The 25,260-nt window shown below is 55.3% G+C and overlaps 1 protein-coding gene across 6 annotated transcripts in view; it reads right to left on the bottom strand.

The window, feature by feature from the left end:
• Positions 1 to 25,260, bottom strand: part of Csmd2 (CUB and Sushi multiple domains 2) — a 542,274-nt gene that overhangs the window by 338,074 nt on the left and 178,940 nt on the right. For all 6 annotated transcript variants that reach the window (XM_078025879.1, XM_078025878.1, XM_078025877.1 and 3 more), the window contains exons 4-5: positions 22,101 to 22,295; positions 11,536 to 11,743 (exon numbers count right to left, since the gene is read on the bottom strand). In XM_078025879.1, the coding sequence (XP_077882005.1) occupies positions 11,536 to 11,743; positions 22,101 to 22,295 (403 nt within the window). The remainder of the gene's footprint in view (positions 1 to 11,535; positions 11,744 to 22,100; positions 22,296 to 25,260) is intronic.

Below are 25,260 nucleotides of genomic sequence, written 5' to 3' on the forward strand. Positions count from 1 at the left end.
AAAGACAGAAAAACAAACAACCAAGAAACCTCACCTGGCTCACGTGGCAATCAAAGCTCTCCAGTTCCGTCAACTGCCGAGCATTTTCTTTGTTTTCTTTTTTTTTTTTTTAGAGACTGGCCAAATGACTTGCATAATTTAAGATTTTTTTTCCTTGCACTGATCAGCCTTCTCTGGCCAAGCAGTTTGATGATTAATTATTAATCAGACTGTTCAGGAGGAGTAATCAGCAAGAGTCACTGCTAATTTGCAAATGTCCCCCAGGAAGGTCATTACTTAAAATACTCGGTGGAGGGGCTCCATGCTCACCTCTGCAGTTAGCCACAGGACATTGTTACTGGCCAGGCGGGGGCCAGATCTATCCTCCTGACAAACCAACTCTGGAGACCTACTAAGTGCCGAATGCCCAAATAAAACAAGATGGTGTGATAGAGAATAAAGGGCCACTTTGGACTTCATGGACAGAAATGGGGGGATTTAAATTGAATTCTGTTTCCAAAGAGCCAGGTCTTACCAACAAACCAACAAATAAACAAGAAAACCTTAAGGAAGAAGATTTGAAGACCTTGTAGCAGGAGTTCCTCAGCCAGTGCAGAGGCCCAGGGAGGACCTGCTTAGCCTGCCAAGGGTCAGGTTGAAGGAGAACATGACTGGGGTACTGGGAGCGGGTGTGAATGAGGGACAGGAAGGAAGTCAGAGAGACAGGCAGGGGCTGGATAAATGCAGGGTCTTGTAGGATTTTATGCTAACTGATGGGAAGCTGCTGGCGGGCTTGGAACAGGGAGAGACCCAACTGGATGGCTAACAAGTCACGCTTGCTGGATGGAGGGTGGATTACAGGAGCGGTAGAAACAGGGCTTCAGGCACTGAGCAGCCCAAACATGCTGGGGGCATAGAGTGTGCAGAAGCAGTGCCTCTTGGGAGTAGGTAGACGTGGGAAGGCAAAGAGAGAGGACGAGACGATGGGTGGACAGGGGATGAGGAGGCCCACTTCCAAATAACCCGGATGTCCATGAATGGATACAGCAAATATGGTATGCACACGCAATGGAATATTACTTAGCCTTAAAAATCATTAAAATCCAGGCACATGCTACAACATGGGTAACCTAGAAAACAGTATGCTACGAGAAGGAAGGCAAACACAAGAAGAGCAATCGTGTGTGACCGCACTTACAGGAGGTAGCCAGAGAAGTCAGGTTTGTACAGAGAAAGGGGCACGGTGGGGAGCGATTCTGTAATGGATCTGGAGTTTCTGTTTGGAAAGGTAAAGAAACGAGAGTGGCCCTCAAATAACCAAAGTGCTTATTACCACTCAATTGTACACTGAAAATGGTTAAAATGGTCCATCTTACATGACGGCCGCCTCGCCACATTGGGTTGGCCGTGCTCATTTTGAGACACCTGTGAATATCCAGGGAGCCCAGAAGACACCTCGGGGCTGGAAATTTAAATGGAGAGCTGCTGGTGTGAAAAGCCAACTCGTCATTGGTTGGACGATCCTATACTAAATGGCTTTAGGGAAAGGCTGGGGGCGGGCTCACCGGGGCCTTCTAGCAACTTCTCTGCACCTCCTGGCTCCCGTGCAGCTAGATGGGACCACGCAGCCGTTCCTGCCCAGTGAACTGGGAATTAGATGGTGGTGCCTTTTATCTGGAGCAGGAGTCAGTGACGATCCTGCTCTGGGTGGACCGTGGCACGGGGAAGGCCACGTACTCTAGACTGTGCAGTTCCCGGGTGGCAGAGCCCCCTGGAGCCTGGGTGCCCCCCTGTATAGCACGGAGGGTCAGAGCCACTCCCACGGACCCATGACAGGCACGTGACCAGCAAGAACTCTTCCTTTGCCACACGGCTGAGTTTTGGGGTTAATGAACTTCAAAGAAGGAAGCAGCAAGACAGGAGGCTGGGGGTAGGCAAGGGCTAGTTCCAGAAGGCTCGTGTGTGCCCTATCAAAGGCTTGCATTTTATTCTTTTAAACAACAGAAGATGATTGAAAGTTTCCGCCTGGGGCTTGGTGTGTCAGAGCTGCATTTTAATTAAGCCGTTCTGGTTAGCAGTGGGGGAGATGCCTGGGAGAGAACCAAGATGCTGGGAGGCCACTGAAACCCACAAAGAGAAAAGGATGCGGGGTCCAGGGGGCTGTAGCAGGGGTGGAAGACTTAGTGTAGGAGGCACCCCGGGGTGACCCAGCCATTAACTGGCTGGCACGCGAATCTCAGAGGGCTGGATAGCTGGGTAGAGGGCCGGGCCGTCAACCAAGGAAGAGAGCAAACTCCGGCTACCCTAGGGGTCCCGTGGGAGTGAAGGGGGGACAAGCTGAATTGGAGACACTGGTGGGACAGCAAGGTGGGGTGCCCACCAGGAAGCTGGTGCTGTTGTTTGGTGCTCTGAGAGGAGGCTGGGTGAGGGGCCAGCCGTCGGGGACCAAACAGGCAGGTGGCATCAGAAACCATGAACGCAACCATGAAGACCCAGGGGGACGTGTGGCTGAGCGGGCACAGAGCCTCGGAGACACCGACGACGCACAGAGAGGAGGAAGGGAGGGTCCGAGAGGCGCAGGAAGAATCCGTAAGGGGAGGACAGAGCCGAGAAAGGGCGGCTCCCCAAGGAGAACCACTTGCAGAGTGACCCGTAAGAGGGGCCCAGGAAGTGTCTTCTGGAGTTGGCGAAGGGAAGGGGCGGTGTTTGGGGCCGGGATGGTCTCTGATGACCATCTTATAGGAAATGGCTTTCGGGAAAGGCCCGGGTGGAGATTGAGGGGCATGAACAAGAAGAAAAGATGTGGGGCGCCAGTGGGGGCCTCCGTTTGAGGCGCTGGGACCAGAAACGCCCTCTCGTTTTGCTCAGATGAACCCCGAACCCTGCCCTGCCCCGTCCCTGAATTCAGCCGTGATGGCTCTGACATCGCATCAGATCATCCGATGCTCTTTTCCTGTGTGAATCCTACTCCCCTGGTGAGCCTGGGGGTGTCAGACCCCAGCCCCTGGACAGAGATCGCCGGGATGAAAAGAAAAGTCCATTCTCCAGGAGAGAAGCAAGCAGGGCGATAGGTCGGTCTTAGGAATCTGGGAGGAGCGTGCAGGAACGCGAGAGAGGAAAACCCAAGTCAAACAGTGCGTGAAGTTAAGCCAAGAGCGGGCGGAATGAAGGTTTGTGGCCAAACGAGAAAACAGAGACCTTGAACATTCTCAATGAACCAACGTGGTTCCGGAAGGCAGGTCTTGCCAGGATCCGGGGCTCTGGAAGGGCCCAGAGCAGCTCCTTCCATCTGCCTTAGCTGCAGCATCAGGCATCTGGCAGCTCCTCGGGAGAGGTGGAGGACGGCCTCTTGCTGTCTGCTGCCCTTCACAGCCCTGGCACAGGCCTCCACGCAGATGCCACACTTAGTACCAACCTGTTGCCTGTGGTCGGGCCCACGGGGGGCAGGCCAGCTGCCCACCTTGGCTCCCCACGCACAGAACGGCCCTGACCGGAGCTCTGGCAAAGCTGCAGACAAGGCCGGCTCTCTCCCTGCCCCTCCCAGGTCTGGCTTAGGGTCTCTTCCTGGGAGCCAGTTCCCATCCACCCACGGAGGCAAGCAAGTCCCGCTACTACCCCGTGGAGGACGCGGGAGCCCCGGCCCTGGCCCTGCAGACGCTCCCGTGCCCGCATGCCGGGGCACTAATCCTTTCCTACGGCTCGGCTGCAGAGCTCGTAATGCTATTTCCAACTCGGAGAGATATGGGAGATGAGATTTTAAAGGCTAGTTATTTATGGGCTGGCTCCTGATGGATAGAACAGAGGCGATTTCATGGGCTCCATCAGCGAGAACGGTTTCTTGGTGTGGCTTAAAGCGTCGGGATGCGACGGGGAAGGAGAAGGGACCGGGGCATCCCACAGCCCAGGGAGGGAGGTGGCAGGATCCGCATCTCAGCTGGAGCAGGCCCAGTGGCTCCCAGCCACTGAGACGGGCTCAGCCTCCTGTGTCATCGAGCAATGCAGGTGTGAGGGAGCGTCTCCGCCCGCCCTGGCCCGACCTTGCTCCTGGCATTCACAGAGGGTGACACTGCAGAGGACCAACCTAAGACACTTCTCAACAGTGAGGTCTCGGCCTATATCCTGTCCCCTCAGTGAGTTCCTCCGGCCCTTCATCTTGTAGCAGGATCTATGCTAGTCTCATTCCGCACCCTGCTCATCTCACTCACGGAGCACGTGGGGGTTTTTTATGTTTGTTCAGTGATTAGTGTGTAGAGCTCGGTGTCGCCAAAATAGATCATGAGTCCCACAGAGGCCCGGGCCATGTCTGTATTCCGAGTGCCGAGCCCTGTCCGTGTCCCCAGTGAGAGAAGGGCCCAGCAGTTTGCGTGAACTTTGATGGACAGACGTCGGCCATGAAGACGGAGATAACGGAGTGACCTGGGGGATGGTGGACATGCTGCTGGGGAAGATGAGTCGTCCTCATCAGGACGACTCTGCGGGGTCACCTGGAACACCAAGCTTGGGGACAGAGCTACCGAGTTCCCCAGTCTTCTCCTAAGGGCTGTGTATCATGGCCAAGGGCAGCGGTGCCCCTGCTTCTAGCCTCAGGGCCTTCCTGGCCATGACCTTGACTTCCTCATCAATGCCCAGTGTGTGCTGGACATCTGGCCAGCGAGCACCAGCGCTCCGACTCTGCCCCAGCCCCGTGGTCCTCTGTTCCATGAACAGATTACCAGAGATCGCCAGCCAGGGCCGTGGGACTCGCCCTGGACCCTCCCCAGTCTTCCCCCTCCCTTCACAGCTGCCCAGGCTCAAGGTTGGATCAGCCCGAGAGCCTGGGTGGCCGCAAAGAGACTTACAGCTGGTTTCTAGCCCCTGTGGTGTGACTGAATCAAAGTTTAGAGTCGCGGTCGCTTTCCACAGCCTGGGAACTCGCTCTAACCCTGCACATGGGCGGGGTTCTCCCTGACCTGCCGGTCCTTGCAGGCCTCCTCTCCTGGCCCTCCGGCCGTGTCCCCTGAGCCTGGCTTACAGCACCCAGACACAGCAGGACTCTGTCCTGCCTCACACTGCAGCAAGATGGCTCTGCAGTTCAAGTCAAAGGTCAGCCCCCAGGAGACTCATGCATCCAAGTCCCCCATTAGTGCCCCCGTCACGCTGGGGAGAGGACACATTCTGCAGGGCAGTCTGTTCCCACCTTCCTAGTGCCAGGTTCTCCTTGGTTGGACAGCCCCTACTCCTACTCCCAGCTCAAGATCTGGGTGGGGTTTGCCATCATGTGACCCGGGTCTGGCCAATGAGGTCACCTTCTCACTCCAGGGTGTTGAGGCATGGGCACGTGACCCAGTCGTGTCCAATCAAGGTTTAGCTGGGAGTTTTTACAGGAACCCTCTGGAAAGACGCTCCCTTCCAGTTAGGACTGCTGAAACAGAAACTTGATGGACGTGGATGTCACCTTTGCCGGCTCATGGGAAAAACCTGCCTGAGAATGCAGCTGACACATAGGACAGCAAACCCTTGGGAGGGGGAACAACATTATTTGTATGCCTTGATCCAGCAGTACCTGAAGCCAATTCCTGGGCTTTTCAGTTACAGAAGGCAACACATTCCCTCCAAAGCTTAAGTCAGTCCGAGGTGGGTTTCCATTTCTTGAACCGGAAGACTCCTGGCTGTGACATTTGCCTTTTCATTCCCTGGGGGATCTTCTCTCCGCCTCTTAGAAAAGCACCTAACATATGATATTATAAAACATTGAACAATATTCTGCCTCTTGGCTCTGAGTGTGAGCCCCAGGGTCCCGAACAGTGCACGGCTAGTACACAAACATCTGTGGAGTGAATCAATGACTCCTTAGGAACCCAGGCTGTGTCTTTTGTCTCCCTAGCACCCAGGCGAGCCTGCTGCGTCCAAGGGTCTCAACAAACCATTATGGAGAATAAATAGGGGGAAAGTAACAACGAACGTCAATAATCTAAGCCGATGGTGGGATAAAGTGCACGTGAATGAGCAAATAAGCAAATAGTTATTATTAAGAGATCCCCGTTGGCACGTAATTCTCACTCTAACTCTTATCTGCATCTAATAGGCTTCTGTAAGAAATTTCTAGTTAAAAGTCACGGAGATCAAATGTTTCTGGTTGGCTTAAATTCCTAGTGTGTAAAATGCCTCATGATTAAAACCAGGTCTTTCAAAAGGAGAAAGGATCTCACTAGCAAAAGATTCCAACGGACGTCAGCTTTTGTCTCCCCACCTACAAATGCGAAATCAAACAAGCGAAGGAGAACAAAGTGAAAGAACTCCTCCAGGCTCCCAGGAGGTGAAGAGGCGGGGCCAGGTGAGGAGGGTCAGCCATGCGCCCCTCGGGCTGGCTGCTGGATTCGGGTGGCCCAGCTGCTTCCCAGGGAAAGGCTCTGTCTGAAGGCAGCCTGCGGGTGGGTCCACGGCCCAGGAGCCCACCTGGGAGCGCAGAGGGAAGAGGGGCTTTCTTCTCCTCCTCTCAGGGGCAGGGAGCTCCTGGGCTCAGCAGTGGACACCCGGGCCCCCGGGAGGGGTGTGTGGTGGGTGCATCTTCCCTGGAGAATGCCTGGGACTGGGTCCTCTCCACCCAGCATCCCAGGGACCAGGGAGCTCCCGCTCTCTGGCAGAGAGACCCAGGCAGCACCTCTGTAAGACTCTCCTCCTGCGCTGTCATTATCAATGTCCCCTTGGTCCCCTTGCCGAGGCCTGGCTCAGATGCAGCCTCCACCCAGAGGCCTTGCTCTCCTGCCCGGGGGGATAGTGTCCTCCTGTGAAGCCCTGCAGTCGCTCTGTTCCTACTTTCAAGGTGCTCAGAGGAGGCAAGTCTGTCACCTACAGGACTCTGGGGACTAGGTCTGGGGACATAGTGAATGGGCAGGGGATGATCATGTGATCATGTGATGGGGGTTGGCGTGGTGGGGGGTGTACATGGTGGGGGAGCCCAAAGTTCCTTCTCCCACGTGGGACTTCTCTGTGGGCCCTAGAGCCTTCCCCATGTCGTTGGTTGTGACTCTGGAACAGCCTCGGTGGGTGGCTCTGGGCCGCTCTTGCTCACCCTGACGCAGCCGGTCCCCAGGACAAGCGTGGCTTGGGTCTGAGTGCCAGGCAGGCCCTGGTCTAGGAAGAAATTGCCCCCGGAGGGACAAGGAGACAGGAAGGCCCAGGGGACCTCCAGCCTCAAGGCCAGAGACAGTGAGGGCCCTGGAGGAGATGCCCCCGCCACCCCGCGTCCACAGGCTCAGTCTCTCTTCTCTGCTCCCTGGGCCCCTCGGGGCAGGGGCTACACCAACGGCTGTGGAGAGCCCGGGCTCCCAGCCCTGCACCAGCAGCCAGCCCTGGTGAGGCTCACTGGCCAGGCGGGGGCTGGGCGGGACAGAGGGGTGGCACGTCCCACCATGAGCCTGCAGGTTGCAAAAGCTCTGCACCCCACCCCCCGCCTTCTGACCTTTGCAAGGGCGTCCTCCACCATGACCCAGGGATGCCCCCACCAGTTCCCAGACCCTTCACCCAGAGCCAGGTCCTTCTGGGCAGCCACGGCTGTGCCTTTCTGCCTGGTGAGATGCCACCAGGTGTGGATGACAGCCTCAAGGACGCCACTGAGAAGGGGACCCGGGAGGCTCGGCTTGCTAGAGACGCCTGCCTGACCCCTTTTGCCTTCGAGATGAGCCCTGAGCGCTGATCCCGTCCCAGGACTGTCGGGCCCGTGTGGGGCCAGGCAGCAGCTCACTCGTGGCTGGCGGTCACGAGCCCCATTTTCAGATGTGGAAACTGAGGCCCAGAGAGGTGGGTGGAGATCCCAGGAAGACCCAGCCACGGGGCGGACCTGGGTTTCCAGGCCATGCTGACGACCCCGGCCTGTGCCCCGCTCCGCACACGCCCTCTGCCACTGGACGCCTAACCCCAGGAGGACGCGCTGGCCCCCTGTCCCATGTTGTTGGAGGGGATGTCTGTCTGTCTGTCTTTTTTCTTAGCTCAGAGGAGAATTCAGAAGAGACTCAACAGGAGGAGGAGGGAGACATTCGGGTCAGCGGCTTTTGGTGACGGTGCTCCGCTGACTCCACCAAAGCAGAGGTGGCCCCAGGGACCCAGAGCCCCGTGGATTCAAGTGACCTCCACATCTCTGGGTCCCAGCCCTCCGAAAATGTCCAGGGCCTCGTGATGGACGTTAGCAACAGGACGGCAGTTTCCTCTCATTTGGGGGAAGGAGTACGCTCAGAACCATCAGAGGGAACCGGCTGGGTCAGAGCAGAGCAAGGAACAGGCCTGCACAAGGGTCAGGTGAGAAATCTGGCCTCTAAGTTGAGTTGAGTGAACCAGAGACAAAGTGTGTGTGTGTGTGTGTGTGTGTGTGTGTACGCGGGCGTGTGTGTGTGTATGTGTGTACGCGGGCGTGTGTGTGTGCGTGTGTGTGCGTGGGCGTGTGTGTGCGTGTGTGCATGTGTGTGCGTGTGTGTGTGCATGTGTGTAGGCATGCGCGCACAATGACGGAACAGCACCTAATCTACTGTCTGGGTTGTTGACACCCAGCTTTGGCTCCCAGTCAATGTCACGCACACGGTGCAATTCACATAGGGAGAGTGACTCGAAGCCCCAAGGGACTCTCCAAACATGCCAGAGCAGCCAGGCTCAGCTCTCACCAAAGCGACAGCCTTTTCCTGTCCCAAACACGCATGGCTGGACTCCCCAGGCCGGCGTGGACCACCAGTGGGCACATGGGCACCACGGGGCTCTGGTGACAGGCAGGCACTGCTGTTTAGGTGGGCTCTGGGGCCCATCATCCTGGATGTCAACACGAGGTGACCAAGGGACTATTTCCTGCCACATTTTGGCTGTGGGTGGTCTTTTGTTTTACAAAATGATGTGCTTGTAGAGTTGACAGGTTTTCTTCTACGAGTCTCACTTGGCAAAATAAAAAAAAAAAAAAATCATCCGTCCTAGGTCTCTAGGACTCTTTTACTAGTCCCGCACCCCCCATTAAACCTCTCCCGAGGTTCCCCACTCGAGGGAGGCGCACGGTGCGGACACGGAGTCAGGGACATGGCCCGCCCCCTTCTCTTCTGCCCGCTGCCCCGTACAGGACAGGCAGGTTTTTTTTTTCTCTCTCAAAGGGGTCCCCAATTTCTCGACAGGTAAAGGGATGCCCCTCTGTTCAAATCCATCTTCTCCAACAGGATCTGTTGTCTCTCTCTGCACAGAACAGCCTGAAGTCTCAATGCACACAAATAAAAGCAGTCTGCTCGTAAACCGGCGGCCTCAGGTTTTCACAGGGAGCTGGGGAGCCATAAAGGAGAGGGCCCGGGGACAGCGCGTCCCTCCCACCCGGCCCAGCCTCCGCGTCGCTTTCCCGTAATTGCTCTGCGCGTATCAATTAGAACAACAAATGCATCCTGCCTGGGATGGTGACACCAACCCTGTAAATAATTATAATTTAATCTTATAGCAAAGAGTGCCGAATGACTCCCCCAACGATTTCCTCTGCTTAATGCCTTCCCCACCGAGTGGCTCAATAGGAAAAAGAAGACTCTTTCAGATTCGTTTCAGTCGAGAAGCTTGGACCATGTGTAGACTCACCCCTGGGGCGGGGGGGGGGGGGGGGCAGGGGCCTTGGGAGAGAGACGGTGGGACCCACTGATAAACAAGGGACTCAAACAGGGCCTGAGCCTGGGAAAGAGGGGAGCGGTGAGCATATCCACCTGGGCGTCTCTTTAGACAGTAAAAACAATCCAACAAGACATCTGAGTAAACTGTGCCGCAGTCTGAAGAGGGAATGACACACAGCCATGAAAGCCACCACAAATGGAGTGCATCCTTGTGTGCTGTCCCGAGAAGACAGGCGTGAGAATAGGCCTAACCCGGGGGGGAGGGAGGGTTGGAATCCCAGGTCTGTACCGTACTAGCTGTGTGACCCCAAGCAAGTAGCCTAACCTCTCTGGGCCCTGTTTTCTTCATCTGCGAAGGGAGGAAAATTATGCAACCTACTTCACAGAGTTTTTAATGGAGAAGAAATGAGATTTTAGCTAGAAAGAGCTTAAAACTGGCCTGGCACCTATTGGTAGTAAATGCTCAATAAATGATACATTTATCACGCCTTTTATAGTTTGGAGGGCATCTGTAACAAAAATAGGAAAAATCTTTCATGATCTCATGCCAAGTTAAAAAATACATGACTACAGATATATTAAGATCATAATTTTGTAATATCAAAATACATACATATAAAATATTAACATTGCCAGCTAGCTTGAACTAGGCCAGGCAAAAAAAAGGACCAAGGGGGAATATGACAGAATTTTAATCATTGTTATTCATTTCTCTCGACCTCGGTAGGTTTTCTCTGTTTGGTCTTCCTTTTACAATTAAAAAAAAAAAAAGTGTTTTACCAAAAGAGGAAGGGGTCCGAGGTCTGGGGCAGGGCCTCTCGCGGGGACTGTAGTGCACAGGAGGCTCGGCTGACCTTGGACCCCACTCCCTCCCAGCTCCGAGGCTGGTTTAGGGGACCCTGACCTCCAGGGGGCAGAGCCAGCCTTGCAGGGGCTTCTCTCAACCTCCCCGGGGAGGAGAGGAGTGACCAAGGTCTCTGGGCTGCATCCACCCCGCTGGCCGCTGCATCAGGAAGCCTGAGTTCTCCTGGGTACACTGGTCCCCAAATCGGGGTCTGTCCTTGGGCAGAGTCCATTCCCACAGTGTCCCTCTAGGTCGTCAGGCGGGATTCCTGTCCCGGGTCCTGTGATCCACCACAGCCCTGATGCCCAGGGACCCCACCTTGTCTGACTCTGGGCCCGGCCACTCCTGCTTCTCCCAGCAGCCTCTCCGACACGCCCTCTGCAGCAGAGAGGCCACAACGTCCCTTCCTAGAGCACATCTGGACACATCCTTGCCTGGGCTCCTGACGCGCAGACAGAGCTTCACGCGTCTCATCCCGGGGACACAACCACAGCCGTCCCAGGAGCCCGGGAGCCCCTCCACCCAACAGGCAGCTCCTGAGGCCAACCTGGGCGCGAGCACATCTGAGTCCACATCTGGGAGACCCCAGGCAACCAAGGCTGCTAAGTCCTCAGCCACTCGTCTCCCTGACCCAGCAACGTCCCAGGATGTCCAGGGACACACCACGGGCAACTGGCACCCTTGGCAAAGCTGGTGGATGTCTCTGTGCACACACCAACTCGCAGCGCCACTTCCCCCAGGGCCCTGGGCGTGGGAAAGTGATCGCCCTGGAAGGTTCTGGTCCCGAGGTGGGACTTGAGTCTTAGACCAATCTCTCAATGAAACAACAGCTCGGGTAGTGTCACCGAGACCCCGTCCGCGTCCTGAAACCAGAACACTTTAGTCTCAATGCAAGTCACTCAAGGCCCATCGCGAGGTTCTGCATAAGGACATGCTTCGAATCGGACGTGAGAATCACTATTAAAATTTACCCGAGTTTTAAAAATACCGAGCGGTTTCTCATCAGGACGAGGCGGAAAGGCTCCGAGCAGGAGTCGAAGGAACAAGGAACTGGCCGCGTCCTGGCGCAGGGCCAGAAAGCAGAGCGCAGGATGGTAGGAAGGAGCCGGTGCTTACCAGAGGGAGGAGCCTTCGGTCCCTGTGACCTCCAGGAAGTCGTACCCGTCCTCCAGCTGGAAGTCGATGAAGACCAGGGCGATGGTGTCCCCCAGCTCGGCCAGGATGGTCCACGTGCAGTCGGCGTTGTTGTGGTACTCGGAGGGGAAGTGGGGGCTGGAGATGATGCCACTCTGGCCCCGCAGGGTCCCGCCACACGCATCGTCCGCTGTGGGCACAGACAAGGGGCTCACGTGAGAGGTCTGGTCCCCAGGACCTGGCACTTGGGCAGAAAGGGGCCCAGAACGTGGCACACAGACCGTTCACATGAGATTCTGGCCTGAAGGGGCAGAGGAAAAGTGACTCTGAACTCTTCCACATCCCTTCCTGGGTGCTGGGCACCGTTGGGAGGATTTCAGATACGGCTGTTTTATATAACAGATAAGGAAAATCAAAGCCCAGAGACACCGAATGACCTGCCCAGCGTCACACAGCTAATGAACGGCAGAGGTCATATCCGGACCCTCTCCTAGCAAGCGCTCTGTTAACCATGACCCCACACTGCTCCCCGGTGACCAGGAAGGGGCAGAGATCAGCCACCGTGTTGACCTTCGCGGTCACGACTGACGGGAATAGACCGTCTCTTCCCACCAGATCTTAGGTGGGATATTTGTTAAGACAGAAACTCCACACAACTCCCCAGGGCAGAACCCCAGGGCACCAGAGCCCGACAAACCCGCTCCACCTCTGCCGTCTCCTCCTGCCCTGTCCCCCAGCCGGCTGGGATCCAGCCTTGTGCCCGACCCAACCTCCTGCATGATGGGAAGTGCTGAGGATTCAGTTCAATAAAACAAGAGCCACTGCCCCATGATAAAGGCCACTCCATGGCCAATAAAGAAACTCAGGCAAAGGAGGTGGTGACAAGAGCAGAGGGGACAGGTGTGTCCCATGGGGCATGGACATTTTGGAAAGGGTGGGTCAGAAAAATGTCACGGAGAAGTTGATATTTCAGCCAAGACCTGAAGGAGGGAGAGAGGACCCATGTGATCATCTACAGGAAGAGCATTCCCTTAGCTGGAGCAGCAAAGGCAAAGGCCCTGGGGTACAGAGGCCTGCACTGTTGAAGAATAAGAAGAGACCTGAGAGGATGAGCAGCAGGAACAGGGAGGAGAGTGGCAGGGGGCAAGGCCAGGGAGGGCTGGACAAGGAGGGCCTCAGAGGTGCCTGTGAGGACATGGGCTTTGACTCTCATAAGACGAGAAGCCAGTGGGAGGTCCTGAGTGGGGCAGGACCTTCAGGCTGCCGCAGAGAACAGACCACAGAGGCAGAGGCAGAGAGCAGGGTTGGTAGGGCCTCCTCGCAGGCAGGGAGGTGGGACGCGGGTGGGGTAGGAGGAGAAGAGCTGCCCAGCGGGGGCCCTTGAGGGTCAAGTCTAAGTTTCGCTGTCCCTAGAGATCCTTCCAGAAGGTTCTTCTCTCCCCAGTTTTGAGATTTCAGAGCACTACATGATCTTTCATAATGAATTCTCATTTTTCGTTGGCCCATTCTTGTTATTTAATATTGTTTTAGTCAGTGTTTTTGCTGCTGTGACTAAAAGATCTGACCAGAACAATTTTAGGACAGGACGTCGATTTAGGGGCTCACGGTTTCAGAGATCTCAGGCCATAGGCTCCGTTCCGTGAGGCTCCAGGCGAGGCAGGACATCATGGCACAAGAGGGTGGCAGAGGGAAGCAGCTCACATGGTGGCCAGGAGGCAGAGAGAGACTCCACTCTCCAGATACAACATAGACCCCAAAGCCACAGCCCCGCGACCACCACTTTCTCCAGCCACACCCCGCCTGCCTCCAGCCACCGCTCAGCTAATCCCATCAGGATTGATGCTCTGATTAGGTTAAGGCTCTCATAACCCCATCATTTCTCCTCCCAACCTTCTTGCATGTCTCACCTGGGAACTTTTGGGGACACCTCGTATCTAAACCGCAACAAGTATCTAGACAGTCAACTCCCTGAAAGCAAGGCCATGTCAGCCCTGTCCGCAGCCCTCAGCCAGCTGCAAAACCCATCTGCTGAGCAAATAAATGAAACAGGAAAATGAAGCTCAGGGAGGGTGAGTGACTTTCCCAAGGCCCCACAGGAGGTGGCCGGGTTAGGGCTTCAGTGGAGTCCAGGGTGGCCTGTACCGCACCTCCCTGGGGTTTGGTGAGTCATCCTGAGATTTTTCAACTTCCTGATTTCAGCCCACGACTTCTGGACAAGTGTTGGGCGCTTGTGACCCTCGGTCCAGAGCCACCAGTCCCCTGTGAAGATGCCACTCGTGCCTCCTGGGCCCTTCTGACGCCCTGGCTCTGGCCCCATCCTGTTTGGACTCAGGAGGCAGGAACCGCTGTCTGGCCACTTCCTCCTACTCCAAACACGGCACCGCATTTCGCGGTCACAACTTGGTAGTCCTAAAGTACGACCTTCACCCGACACCTCGGTCCTGAAATATTCACCTGCACTCTCCTCCTCTGGCAGGGGGCCCGGGGCTCCACCAGGAAGCCGTGCATACTGCGAAGGGCAGGTGTATTTTGCTGAAAGCTGCCTTCCCAAGTTTATGACTTTATTTAGGATGGACGCTGGGCTCTACTGAACTCTCTCCAATTAGCCGTGATTTTACAGAACCACCCCCTGCTGTCTGCGGGCTCCACCATGGCGCTCAAGGTCCAGGTGGCCGTGGAGGAACCAGGACGTCATTCAGGCCACCTCCAGGGCACCGTCTTGGACACGGGCAGGTTCTAGAGTCCTTGGCTTGGGCTCTGTCCATGTTCTCCCTCCCTGGGACTCCTCAGCCTCTGAGAAGAGAAACAGCCAGAAGGCCCTGGGAGAGGCCACCATCTTGAGGCCCAGGGCAAGAAGGAGGGAGATGCGGAGGAGTGACCCAGAGCCACGGCCTGCCCCTTTTCTCAAACTATATGGCACCATGTCCCTGTCCATACTGAGCCCCATAACCTGTTCAGCCTCCTCAGTCCCCTCTTCTTGGGGACTCCGGTGTCTGCCCCTTTATACCTGGCATTTATCAAAGATCGCCAATCCATAAGAACATCGCCATGACCCCGGGGCTCCTTCCTCAGATCCTACCGTCCTTCTGGGGCGATGGACAGGCCTTGACTGTGGAATATGCAGGTCTCTGTGGCACTCTCCCCAGGGACAGCGCATCAGGCGGGAGCCTCCACCTGCATTTCTCATTCAACTCTCAACCTGCTTCCGCAGACAGGCACACCACCCCATTTTACAGACGAGGAAATGGAGGCTCATGATGTATTAGAAACCTTCCTTGGTCACACAGCAACCACATGTCAGAACTGGGATTTGAACCCGGGACACGGACTCCAGAGCCTCCCCCAGTACCCACCTGCTTCTCTGCCTCCCGGGGCTCAGTCACCATGATGCTGACCCAGAAGCTCCTGTTCAGGAAGAGGTGGCTGAGCCCTGGGGCCAGGCTTCCTTCTGAAGAAGGAAAGGCAGTCCCCCAGCCCCCACCCCGAAGCAGCCCCCGCCTAGCAGAGTGACGACCTTGGGACCTTTCGCAGGGCTCCCTTCCAAGAGCTCCTGGGGCAAGTCAGGAGGAAAGTCAAGGGACCCACCAAGGCCCAGGCAGTCCCTGGCCTGGCGGACCCTGCAGGGGATACATGCACCCGAGCCCTGGACCAAGGGCTGGAGCAACTCTGGAAGTGGCTGTCACTGTGAGTCTCTTGCTGAGGGTCACAGGCCACCACCACGGCCTGCAACAGACAGCAGTGGTCAAGGTCATAGCTGGGGGACACCCACACGGGGGCTGAATCCTGGCCCTGCCACCTGGGCAAAGCTCCTCACCTCTCCAGGCCTCAGGTCCCTCTCTCAAAGCAGAGGACGGTCATACTCTCATCTCTTAGGGCTTCTGTGAGGTTTAAATGAGATAACACAGGGTCTGGCCTACAGCACCGGCCAGCAGTGGTCATGGCAGTAACAGTCACAAGGACAACTAACCCTCACTGAATGGCTGCTGTGAATGAGGGCCTCTGCTCTGTGCATTTATTCACAAGAAGCCCAGGTCCACCTTCCGAGTTCAGCAGGGCTCTTGCTCCCATGGACAGATGGGAAAACTGGGGCACAGAGAGGTTGAATAACTGGTCCAAAGCCGCCCAGCCAGAGGGGCAGGTGGCAAGGGTGGGACGTGAACTCAGGTGACGGGACTTCAGATTCCGGAGGAGAAGTGGTTCTGTAGAAGAGCAATGGTGAAGGTGGTGGGCGGGAGGAGAACCAGCAATGTCACAGTTCGCACAAGACCCTGCGGTCAGGGGCCAGCTGGGGTCCAAGCTCAGAATGACTCCAGGTGATACTGCGCCAACAGGGCGCCCGGCGTCTTCCCCGTGTCACTTAATCTATGAGCGCAGCAGGCCCGGCGTGCAGGTCCCTTTGTTCTGTGCTTGCTATCTGGGGTCTCTTATCCTCCCCCAGAACTTTCTAGTTCAGGACTCCCTTGAGCTGCAGAATTAACACCCCACCTGTCTGTCTCACGGGCATCGAAAATGTTACCTGGACGGACTGAGCTACTGCCCCTGTCCTGTTGGTGCCCACCCAGCCGGCACTCAGGAAGAGCCTGGCCATCAATCTTGTCCTTCTGTCCCCTCAGCATCTACATCTGACCACTGGCAAGGCCTGTGGGCTGCACCCCAAACCACAGCCCCGATCATCTATGCATGTCCCTCCACCAAGGCCACCCGAGACTGAGTGCATCCTCTCCTGACGGTCTCTTCACCATCTCCCTGTGTCTCTGCAAGCCCTCTCCCCTTAGCATCCACAGTCATCTTTGTTCAAAAGTTAAGTTGAACCAGAGAGACGGTCCCCTCTCTCCCGGCTGCCTCCTGACCTTAGAACCAAACCAGCCCCTCGCCGCTTCACGCTGTTCTGCCCTCTCTACCCACCCCCCCACACCATTCTGCTTTTGCCGCAGGGGCCTGTTTTCTGTTCTAACATGTCGGGCTCCTTCCCACCTCGGGGGCTCTGCACTTTCTCTTCCTTTGGCTGGGAATGCCCCTCCCCAGGCCTTTACATAACGAGACCCTTCTGGTCCTTGAGGACTCAGCTCCTGAATCCCCTGCTGGTGGCTCCATCCCAAGCTCCTTCCTCACCACCGACTACTTCACTTCCTTCCCGGTTCCTAGCCCCTGGTGGCCTGCAGGGTCAACTCCACGAGAGCGTGGGATTCGATCGGACTTGGTCAGTACTGCAATCCTCTGTGTCTAGAACACTATCGGGCACAACATGCGCCGTTAGTAAATGCGGACTGATGGATGACCGGCTGGCACAGGGTGGACACTCCAGAGAGAGTTGTCAAATCTCTGAGCGAATGAGTGAGCCATCAGACCCATCCGCCTGCTCCTTCTGTCCCAACTTTAAAACTCAGAGAGGTTTTGCAGCTGACCGGTGACCACACAGCTGAGCTGCGGCAGAATCTGGGCTGTCTGGCTCCACACACGGTCTATGCCACCAGGGCACCACCGCCCGTCCGTCTCTGTTTCTGTAGATTCCTCCCTCTGGGGCCAGAACATTTGGAATGCACATCACCACGGCTTCTGCAGACCAAATGACTGTTTGCCCAGATCTGGCTGAGCCTGCAGCATTTGCTGTGAGTCTCTGATGCCAAGCCTGTCTTGCTCTGGCCCGTTTCTCCGACCACCTGCCTCTTGGACCCTGGCATATCCGAATTCCCTTTCTTCCTCACGAAGCCCTCTTTGATCCTGAGCCAACACCCTTCAAGAGCCAGAGGCTGATGGCGGAAAGCACTCAGTCAGTCACCCCTTCCTAGGGGTCCAAGAGGTGCCACCAGGCCCAGGACTTCCCCGGGACCTCTGTCTTTGCACATGTGCCCAGAGTGTGATGTACTCAAAGGGAAGTCACAGCTCCTGCCTCTTGCCCTCTGCCAGCTGGACCAAACCTCAGTGGGCCAGGACCCTTGGGATGGGCCTCCTGGAGGCTGGCCTCACACCTGCTGTGCCCCTGGTCCTGTGGCTTCCTATTCCCCTCGTCCCCACCTTTCATCGAGGCACATAGAGCATCACACCCAGCTCTCCAACCGACTCTGGTGGCTTTGGTGGCAAAGAGATCATGTCACTCAGAGCTGCTGGCCCGTGGGGTGATTTGGGGATCTCCCTCTTGGGCACGTCTGCCTGTGGGACCCTGACGGGGACATAGGCCCATCCAGCCGTTCCCTCTGCAAATATTTACAGACCACTGTCCAGTGGGCGGGTTGATCCACATAGATACCAGCCCTCGAGAGTTCTCCGTGAGGAGAAGAAAGGCCAAGAAGCTTTCCATCCTTCTGGAGCGCGAGCCCCTCTACTCTGGCCTGACTGTGGACCCTGGGTCGCACCCTGTGCTCCGGGTGGCTTGGCCTCCTGAGGAAGAACACCTGACACCCTGGGGGGGCCTCTTAGGGTGCCCCTGCGGTTGGCTGCCCATTAGGACACAGAGATGCCCCAGGAGGAGGGCGGGGCCCCGGCACTGGAGAGCAATCGGGTCTCTCCTCAGCCTCTGAGCAGAACCCCACCTCCGCCCCCCGGATGGCAGGGCGCCTCCGGGGCCTGACGCCTTCTGAATGCCAGGCTCTGCTCCCGCGGGCTCCCTGGTGTGCCGGGAGGGAGTGCTCTGGGCGCGGCTCCGCGGGGAGCTACTTAGGAGAAGACAGAGCAGGGAGGTCTGTGGGACTCTCTCTTTCTGATCGGTCTTGGGCTCCATGCGAAGGAAGCCGAACTTGACCCCCTCAGTGCCAAAGAGCCCCTGACGAGATGCCAAGCAACGGGTGACGGCGTCGGATAGAAAGTCCCCCCCACTGTGGAGGACGGACTGGGTGGTGTGTGGGCCTGAGGACGGCTGTCCACAGAGGGGCGCTTGCAGGGAGGCAGGTGGAGAGGAGGAGGCCTCCCGAGGAGCGCCTGGGGTGGTGAGAGTGGGCAGCTCAGGGGGCAGCAGCCAGTGATGCAGGAAGGAAGGACGGAGCCTGAGGTGCCCGGATGTGCCAGGCTTGGCCACCCCGGGAGGGGACACTCCTCACCACGCTGGGGGAAACGGAGCCGGGGTGTGCATGTGCCAAGCTTGGAGCGTATCCCAGAGGGGGCTCCGGGGAGCAGTGGACTTCCACATGGGCTGAAGCTTCGGAAGTCAGAATCAGAGCTGAAGAGAGGTTCCAGACAGGGAAGGAGATTCCCAGAGCAGAGGCCTCACTGGGCTCCCGGCATTTGAGGGAGGGGAGAACGGGGGAGAAAAGCCAGGGTGGGGGCAGGATCGTCATCAATTGAGAAGCTGGAAGAAAAATGGAGAGACTAGGGCATGGTCGTGCCAATGGGGGGCACCCAGGCCCGCGCCCACGATCACTGGTGCAGGGAATGCAGGAGACGGGTGTCTTCCCATTGAAAGACCAGCAGTCATGGCCGTGCACGGGCACACAGTGGAATGTGGGGATGTGATCAGACCTGGGAAAGAGCTCCCTGGGAGGGCATTCACAAGCTGTCTCTGAGCTCAAGCGAGAAGGGTGCTATGATTGATTGATTATGTCTGCCACAGGAGTGGGAAGAAGGGGAGGGGGTACGCATGCCAAGGTGGCCCTCCTGGCTTCTCTCTGGCTGGTGAGGTTGACCGAAAGGATTTTGGCAGCCAGCCCCAGAGTTCCTTTCAAGGTGAGATCACTCATTATTCAAGAAAATGTCCCCCTACACCTAATCAGCTTGGGTGGGGAAGAGGAAGATGTAAGGAGGTGGCAAATCCAGGAGGAGAATGGGCTTCTGTCTAAGAAATGGATGGAAGTCCTGAAACAGGGTCAAGTATGGCGGGTACGAAGGCAGAAGGGGCTGGTAGAAGACGAGAGGATGCAGTGCACACTGTGGGGACACTGGAAAGGCTGAAGCCAGGGAAAAACTGGCAGGGGCAGGGGCCAGGAGACTTTCAGACTCAATGGTGGTCCTTTCCTTTTAAGTCATTTGCAAGGCCGAGCTGTGAACAATGCTTCAGTAACGGGGGCACTGCTTGCAAACACCTTTGTGCTTTGGTTTGGTTGGGTTTTGTTTTTGTTGTTTGGAAGATGGTGACTCAAGAAAAGTGGACCAAGTTCCCAGCCAGGGAAGCGAGGCATGGCCAGCCATGAGTTCAAGGTCCAGAGGAGGCTAAATCTGAAGAGGATTCCTGAAGGCATTGGGAGAGAGCGTGGATTAGGGGTGGAAATTCTCCTGAACAAGACAGCCTCTCTGCCTCCGACACTGGGACTGCAAGTGCCACTCTGCAGAGAGTGATGGAAAGTGAGGAGAGGAGACAAACCAAGATGGTGCTTTCACAATGCTGAGCCATAGGGGCTGCGTGGTGGACTACCACAGTGGGTGTGGCATGGAGGACTGCCATAGTGGGTGTGGCAGTTCTTCAGAGTGGATTAAAAGTTACCTTGATGCAGTACGATGCTCATCTAGATACATATTGCATATTTAGTCTGGCTTGAGCAAATGCTGAGTTTCTAGTGGCACAAAAAAGCTGTGGCTTATATTTCACAAAATAAATACACAATTTCATCTGCTCTCCTATTTCCTTTTCTATGGGCATATCACAACCCTGACACTATCCAGAATGTTAAGGGTCATGCCCTCGGGACAGGCAGGGCATGGCAGGGGGTGCTCTGTGGAAGTACATACACCTGCCTCAGGCTGAGGTTAGGTCCCACAGGGCCACACACACCTGAGTGTAGGGACAGGGTCCTGCCCAGTTGGTTTGGTCACTCCTGATTTCCATCTCATGAAGAGAGGAGTTAGAAGTAGGACCTGAGAGGACGGGACTTAGGAAGGCAAGAATGGAGACTCTGGTCCCCTTGGGACCCACCAAGAAGGATCAACATGGCTAAAGCCAATTCCACTGGCTGAAGAGGAGTAAACAAACTTAAAGGGAGGTGGCAAATCAAATTGGTTGGTTGTGGCCTGACTGATGGGAGGGAATTCACAGCTGTCTCTGAACTCAAGCAAGAAGGGTGTTCTGATCGATTAATTATGTCTGCCATGGGAGGGGGAAGAAGGGGAGTAGGTACACATGCCAAGTACCGTAGATCCCTGGTGTCAACACTAAGAAACGTGTGCATATGGCGGTGGAGGGAGCTGCTTAGACTCGGAGCTAGTCTTTTGAGAGTAACTGCAGAAGAGCTTCCTCCAAGAGGAAAGTAAAACTCAAACCAAAGGAAAAGCTTCTTCTTCCAATCATCGCTCAACTCCCTGAAATGTTTCTCCTAGACCATTATTTGGGGGTTCTGGATCTATGAAATGTAAAGGTGAGAGTTTAAGAAGAAAAGAAGGATCAGTAATGCCAAGGGCTGTTGGGAGGCCAAGGAGCATAAAGATTTAAAAAAAAAAAAAAAAACAAAAACCTCCCATCTGACCTGGCTGCATGAGTAGAACACTGGGGGCAAAGTGCCACTCTGCAGAGGGTGATGGGAGGTGAGGTGGGGAGACAAACTAAGATGGTGCCTTCACAGAGCTGAGCCATGGAGGACTGCCATAGTGGGTGTGGCATGGAGGACTGCCATAGTGGGTGTGGCATGGAGGACTGCCATAGTGGGTGTGGCAAGGAGGACTGCCATAGTGGGTGTGGCTGTTCTTCAGAGTGGATTAAAAGTTACCTCGGTGCAGTAGGATGCTCATCTAGATACATATTGCAGAATATGCATTTGTGCAACATTATAGGAAGAAGATGAAAGAAATACACAAAACTCATGGTTAAAATTGACAAAATTTGTTTCTTTATGTTTTGCATTGTCTAAGATTTTTCAGAACAATTTTATATCATTTTCATCTTTAGATAAGAATTGGAAATTGTTCTAGAAATAAGCTTGGCTATGATCAGTGTGTGGAAGGGGACGATTAGGGATAGGCTGGGCGTAGGATGCCCAATGTCCCGGCTTGCCTGGGACTGAGGGGATTCCAGGACATGGGAGTTTCAGAGCTACAAATGGGAAAACTCTGAGTGAATTGGGGTGAGCTGGTCACACTAGCTGGGTGGCTTTGCTCTTTTTGGGGAGATGTTGAGGTTAACAGGTTTTGAACCTATTTGGAGGCTGGGAGGAAACAACCTTTAAATAGGGAAAGAGGCTGAATTTCTAAGAAAGGAATAATTGCCCGTGCAAGGTCTGTCCGAAAGCCATTGGAGAAGCCATGCAAACGCAAGAGGAAGGATGGTCTCCAACAGGAAGGAAAAGAAGATGATGCCCCTCTGTGACAGGAGGACTCTCATCTTTACATTCCATGGATCCAGGACTCCCAAATAACTCTGCAGGGCAGAGTGGCTAAAAATAAGCTTGCTGATGTAGGGAAGGAAGTCCTGGGAGCTCAGGAAGGGCTGAGAAGCTCCTGATACCTGGAGTCCCACCCCAAGGACCCTGGATGCTCCCCAGATTGGACTAGCCACAGTGGGTCCGCCATGCCCTGCTAGGACAGTGAGGTAATGTCCCCCCCCCCCCGCCGCCCGCCCCGAGACTGGATCTCATGGGAAGCTCTTGCACCCCCTCCCCACTCACGCCCTCAGACTCTCTGCGGCCACCTACCTCTGCAGGAGGGCAAGGGGAAGTCCCACGTGGCACTGTTCTCGGAGCCAGCGTGGCAGGTGAGAACAGCGTGACCCTCGAGGAAGAAGCCAGGGTGGCAGCTGTAGCGGACCTTGTCACCCAGGTTGAAGGTTGAACCCTGCTGGATGCCATTGGGCAGCCTCCCTGGGTTCCCACACGTGTGGCTGGGGAGAACTGTGAGGAGAGGAGACATAGCCAGTGGGTTAGCGGGAGGAACCACGTGGGACATGGACATTTTCTGCTTTTTCTAATGTGCTGCCCTGGGTGTTGGGGTGTCCGTCCTGATTGCGAGGGACGTCATCCCAAGGAAAACATTGCCATTGCTTGGGTACAATTGCCCTGATTTCAGACTCCATGGAGGGGGCACAGAGCATTGCACAGAGTAGTTGCTCATTAAACCCAATGTCCTTTCCCCTCAACCGAGGGAGTCCTGTGGTCCAGTGGGTCTGGGGGCTCCAGCTTTGGTTAATGCTGGAATAAGCAGTGAGGGGAGAAGACAAGAGCCTGAGTTGTCATCAGCCTGATCTGTTTAGAGAGAAAATTGGGAACTGGGGAACACGGTGTACAGCGACCAGAGCCGAAGCCATCGCCACCAGCAGCAAGTTCACTCTGGTTAACCAGACAAAGAGTCTTGTTAAGGACGCGACAACAGCGTGACCTGCCAGCTAGGAGGGAGGGAGGATGCAGCTCTTCTGTGCCCGGGTGGCACCTGTTACCTGACCCAGCTCCCTCTGCCTTTGTCCCCAGAGCTGGGACGGCCAGTGCCCCGAAGTCATACACCCCCTCACCATTCCAGGACAGTCCCCTCCGGCAAGGACGAGGGGTCTCAGCCCTGCTCAGACCACGGCTCAGGTGAATCCACTGGATAATGACTCACCCTGGGCATCTCCAAGAGGAGGGAGGGTGCCGACTCCAACCTGCAGGCCCAGGTCCCTCCCCTAGTGGACAGCTCACCATCTGTGGGACACTGAGCAAGTCTCCCAACCTCTCTGTCTCCGCTTCTCCCTTGTGAGATGGGATCATGGCAGCACCTTCCTCAAAGGCTCACTGGGAGAATTAAGTGAATATGAAGCACTTAGAGCCTGGTGCACAGCGGGTAGACACCAGCACCCTGAGCTCCCAGGCCCGTGGGAGGTCTGCATGGCTGACGGCAGGTGAAACGTTATGGGAGGATAAGGACAAGGCAGGTTTCCAACCCCAGTTTAGGAGTCAGATATAACTTTCTGGAGGAGGTGACATTTATGCAGAACTCTGAGAGATTAGTAGGAATTCACAAGGCCAGAAAGAGTGTTTCAGAGCTGTGCAAAGGTCCTGAGGCTGCAGATAAACTAAGGGATCAAGAGACCTAGATTGAGAGGGTGGAGTGGCTGTGAGGAGCAGGTGGAGATGGCAGCCTAAAAGGCTCCCCGAGACGCTGCAGCTGGTGGCTGCCAACCTGGACCTGCTCTACCCTCGATGATCTCAGAACCCTCCAAAAGGCAGCCTGCCCTCCTTCTTCTTCCCTGGGAGGAAAAAATCCTGGGACGAAACAGCTTGGTACAGAGGGAAAAGGAAGCCTTTGGATCATCCTGCTCTGGGTCTGGAAATAGGCGCTACCACCACCTTACTCTGCATGACCTTGAGTCACATGACCTTGAGTCACATGACCTTGAGTCACATGACCTCTTTGAGACTTAGTTTCCTCAGCTGAGAAAGGAATGGTTGAGGTTACGACAGTAGATACTTCACGGCTCACACAGTTCCTGGCACACGGTAACTCTCAAAAGATGGCAGATGTTCTCATTCCACGGGGCCACAGAACCCTGAGGTCAAGGCCTGGGCAAGTGTGTCCTGGGGACTAACACAGTGCCTGGCACTGGTAAGGGGTGTATTTGTGTGTTCATTAATTAGTTATTTGAAGAGTTGCTCATTGATTTATTATTTTCTTTCTGCAATAAAAATGTATGGTGGCCACCTGTGCGTGGTGCTGGGAAAACAGCAGAGAACTTGAGCAGAGCAAGAATCTGTCCTCAGAGGCTTATATTTTTTTTGGAAAATCTTAAGGACCAGAGATCTCTTCCTTCTCTACCTCTGACAAGTGAGAGGAGCAGGTGGAAGGATTCGCCTCTATCATCTTGTCCATTTGCCCGGCTGAACATTTCCCATGATCCTATGCTGCCAGCCCCACTTTGTGTTTCCCATGATCCCCTGCTTCGGGCCCACTTAACATTTCCCATGATCCCCTGCTGCTCGCTTGCAGCGGAGGCAGTAACGATGTGAATGTGTGAGTCCTGGGGACGGGAGGAGTGGGTCAGTAAACATTTGGAGAAGAAAGTAAGCTAAGGTGAGGGGAGGGAGACCACCAGGGGAAACGGGCTGAGAACTGGTGTAGAACTAACGTGTCATTTTCTGCAACAAGACGCGAAGACCCGGTTTAATTAAATTACTAATGTCAAATTTTTAATGAACCTGCTTCTGCTTTGGGCTTTCTTCCTTGGAAATTAATGACTGGAACGTCGCCTATAAATAAAAGTCGATTCTTTTTAAAAAGTCACTCTCAAATGCTTACTGCTCTTTACTTAATGAGCTGTTCATAATCAGCCCACTGTGACCTAGGTGTGACAAATGGCACCCATGGCAAACCTCACCGTCTTCTCCCAAGCTCTGATCCCCAGAGGCTGCATGGTGAGCGGAGTGTGGAATTCAAAGAGGTCCAAGTTCAAATTCCAGTTCATCCACCTCTGGCTGAGTAAACTTGAGCTGTCACGTTCGCCTCTCTGGGCTTGGATTCGTCATCTTCCCCTTTGGATAAGGACCCGGTCATCTTGGATAGGGCACATCCTATTGACCTCATCCCAACTTGAGCGTCCGCAAGATCACAGTCATAGGTGTGGCCGCTAGTCTCCAATGTGTCTTTTGAGGGAAAATAGCTCAACCCACAGAGGGCTGTTGTGGGGATTAAGATTAGATTTATAATACCCACCGCTGAGTGCCTGCTGTTTTTAGTCCTGATTCAACACTTATTTCCTAATCCCCAAAATGAACCCCGTAGGGAATGTATTGTGCTCACCTAATGGGTGAAACCCAGGCACAGAGAGCTCAAGGAACCAACCCACTTGCCAAAGGCCACCCGGCTAGGCAGTGGCAGCACTAGGCTTGA

This window comes from Ictidomys tridecemlineatus, chromosome 11 (genome assembly GCF_052094955.1).
Source record: "Ictidomys tridecemlineatus isolate mIctTri1 chromosome 11, mIctTri1.hap1, whole genome shotgun sequence".
NCBI lineage: Eukaryota > Metazoa > Chordata > Mammalia > Rodentia > Sciuridae > Ictidomys > Ictidomys tridecemlineatus.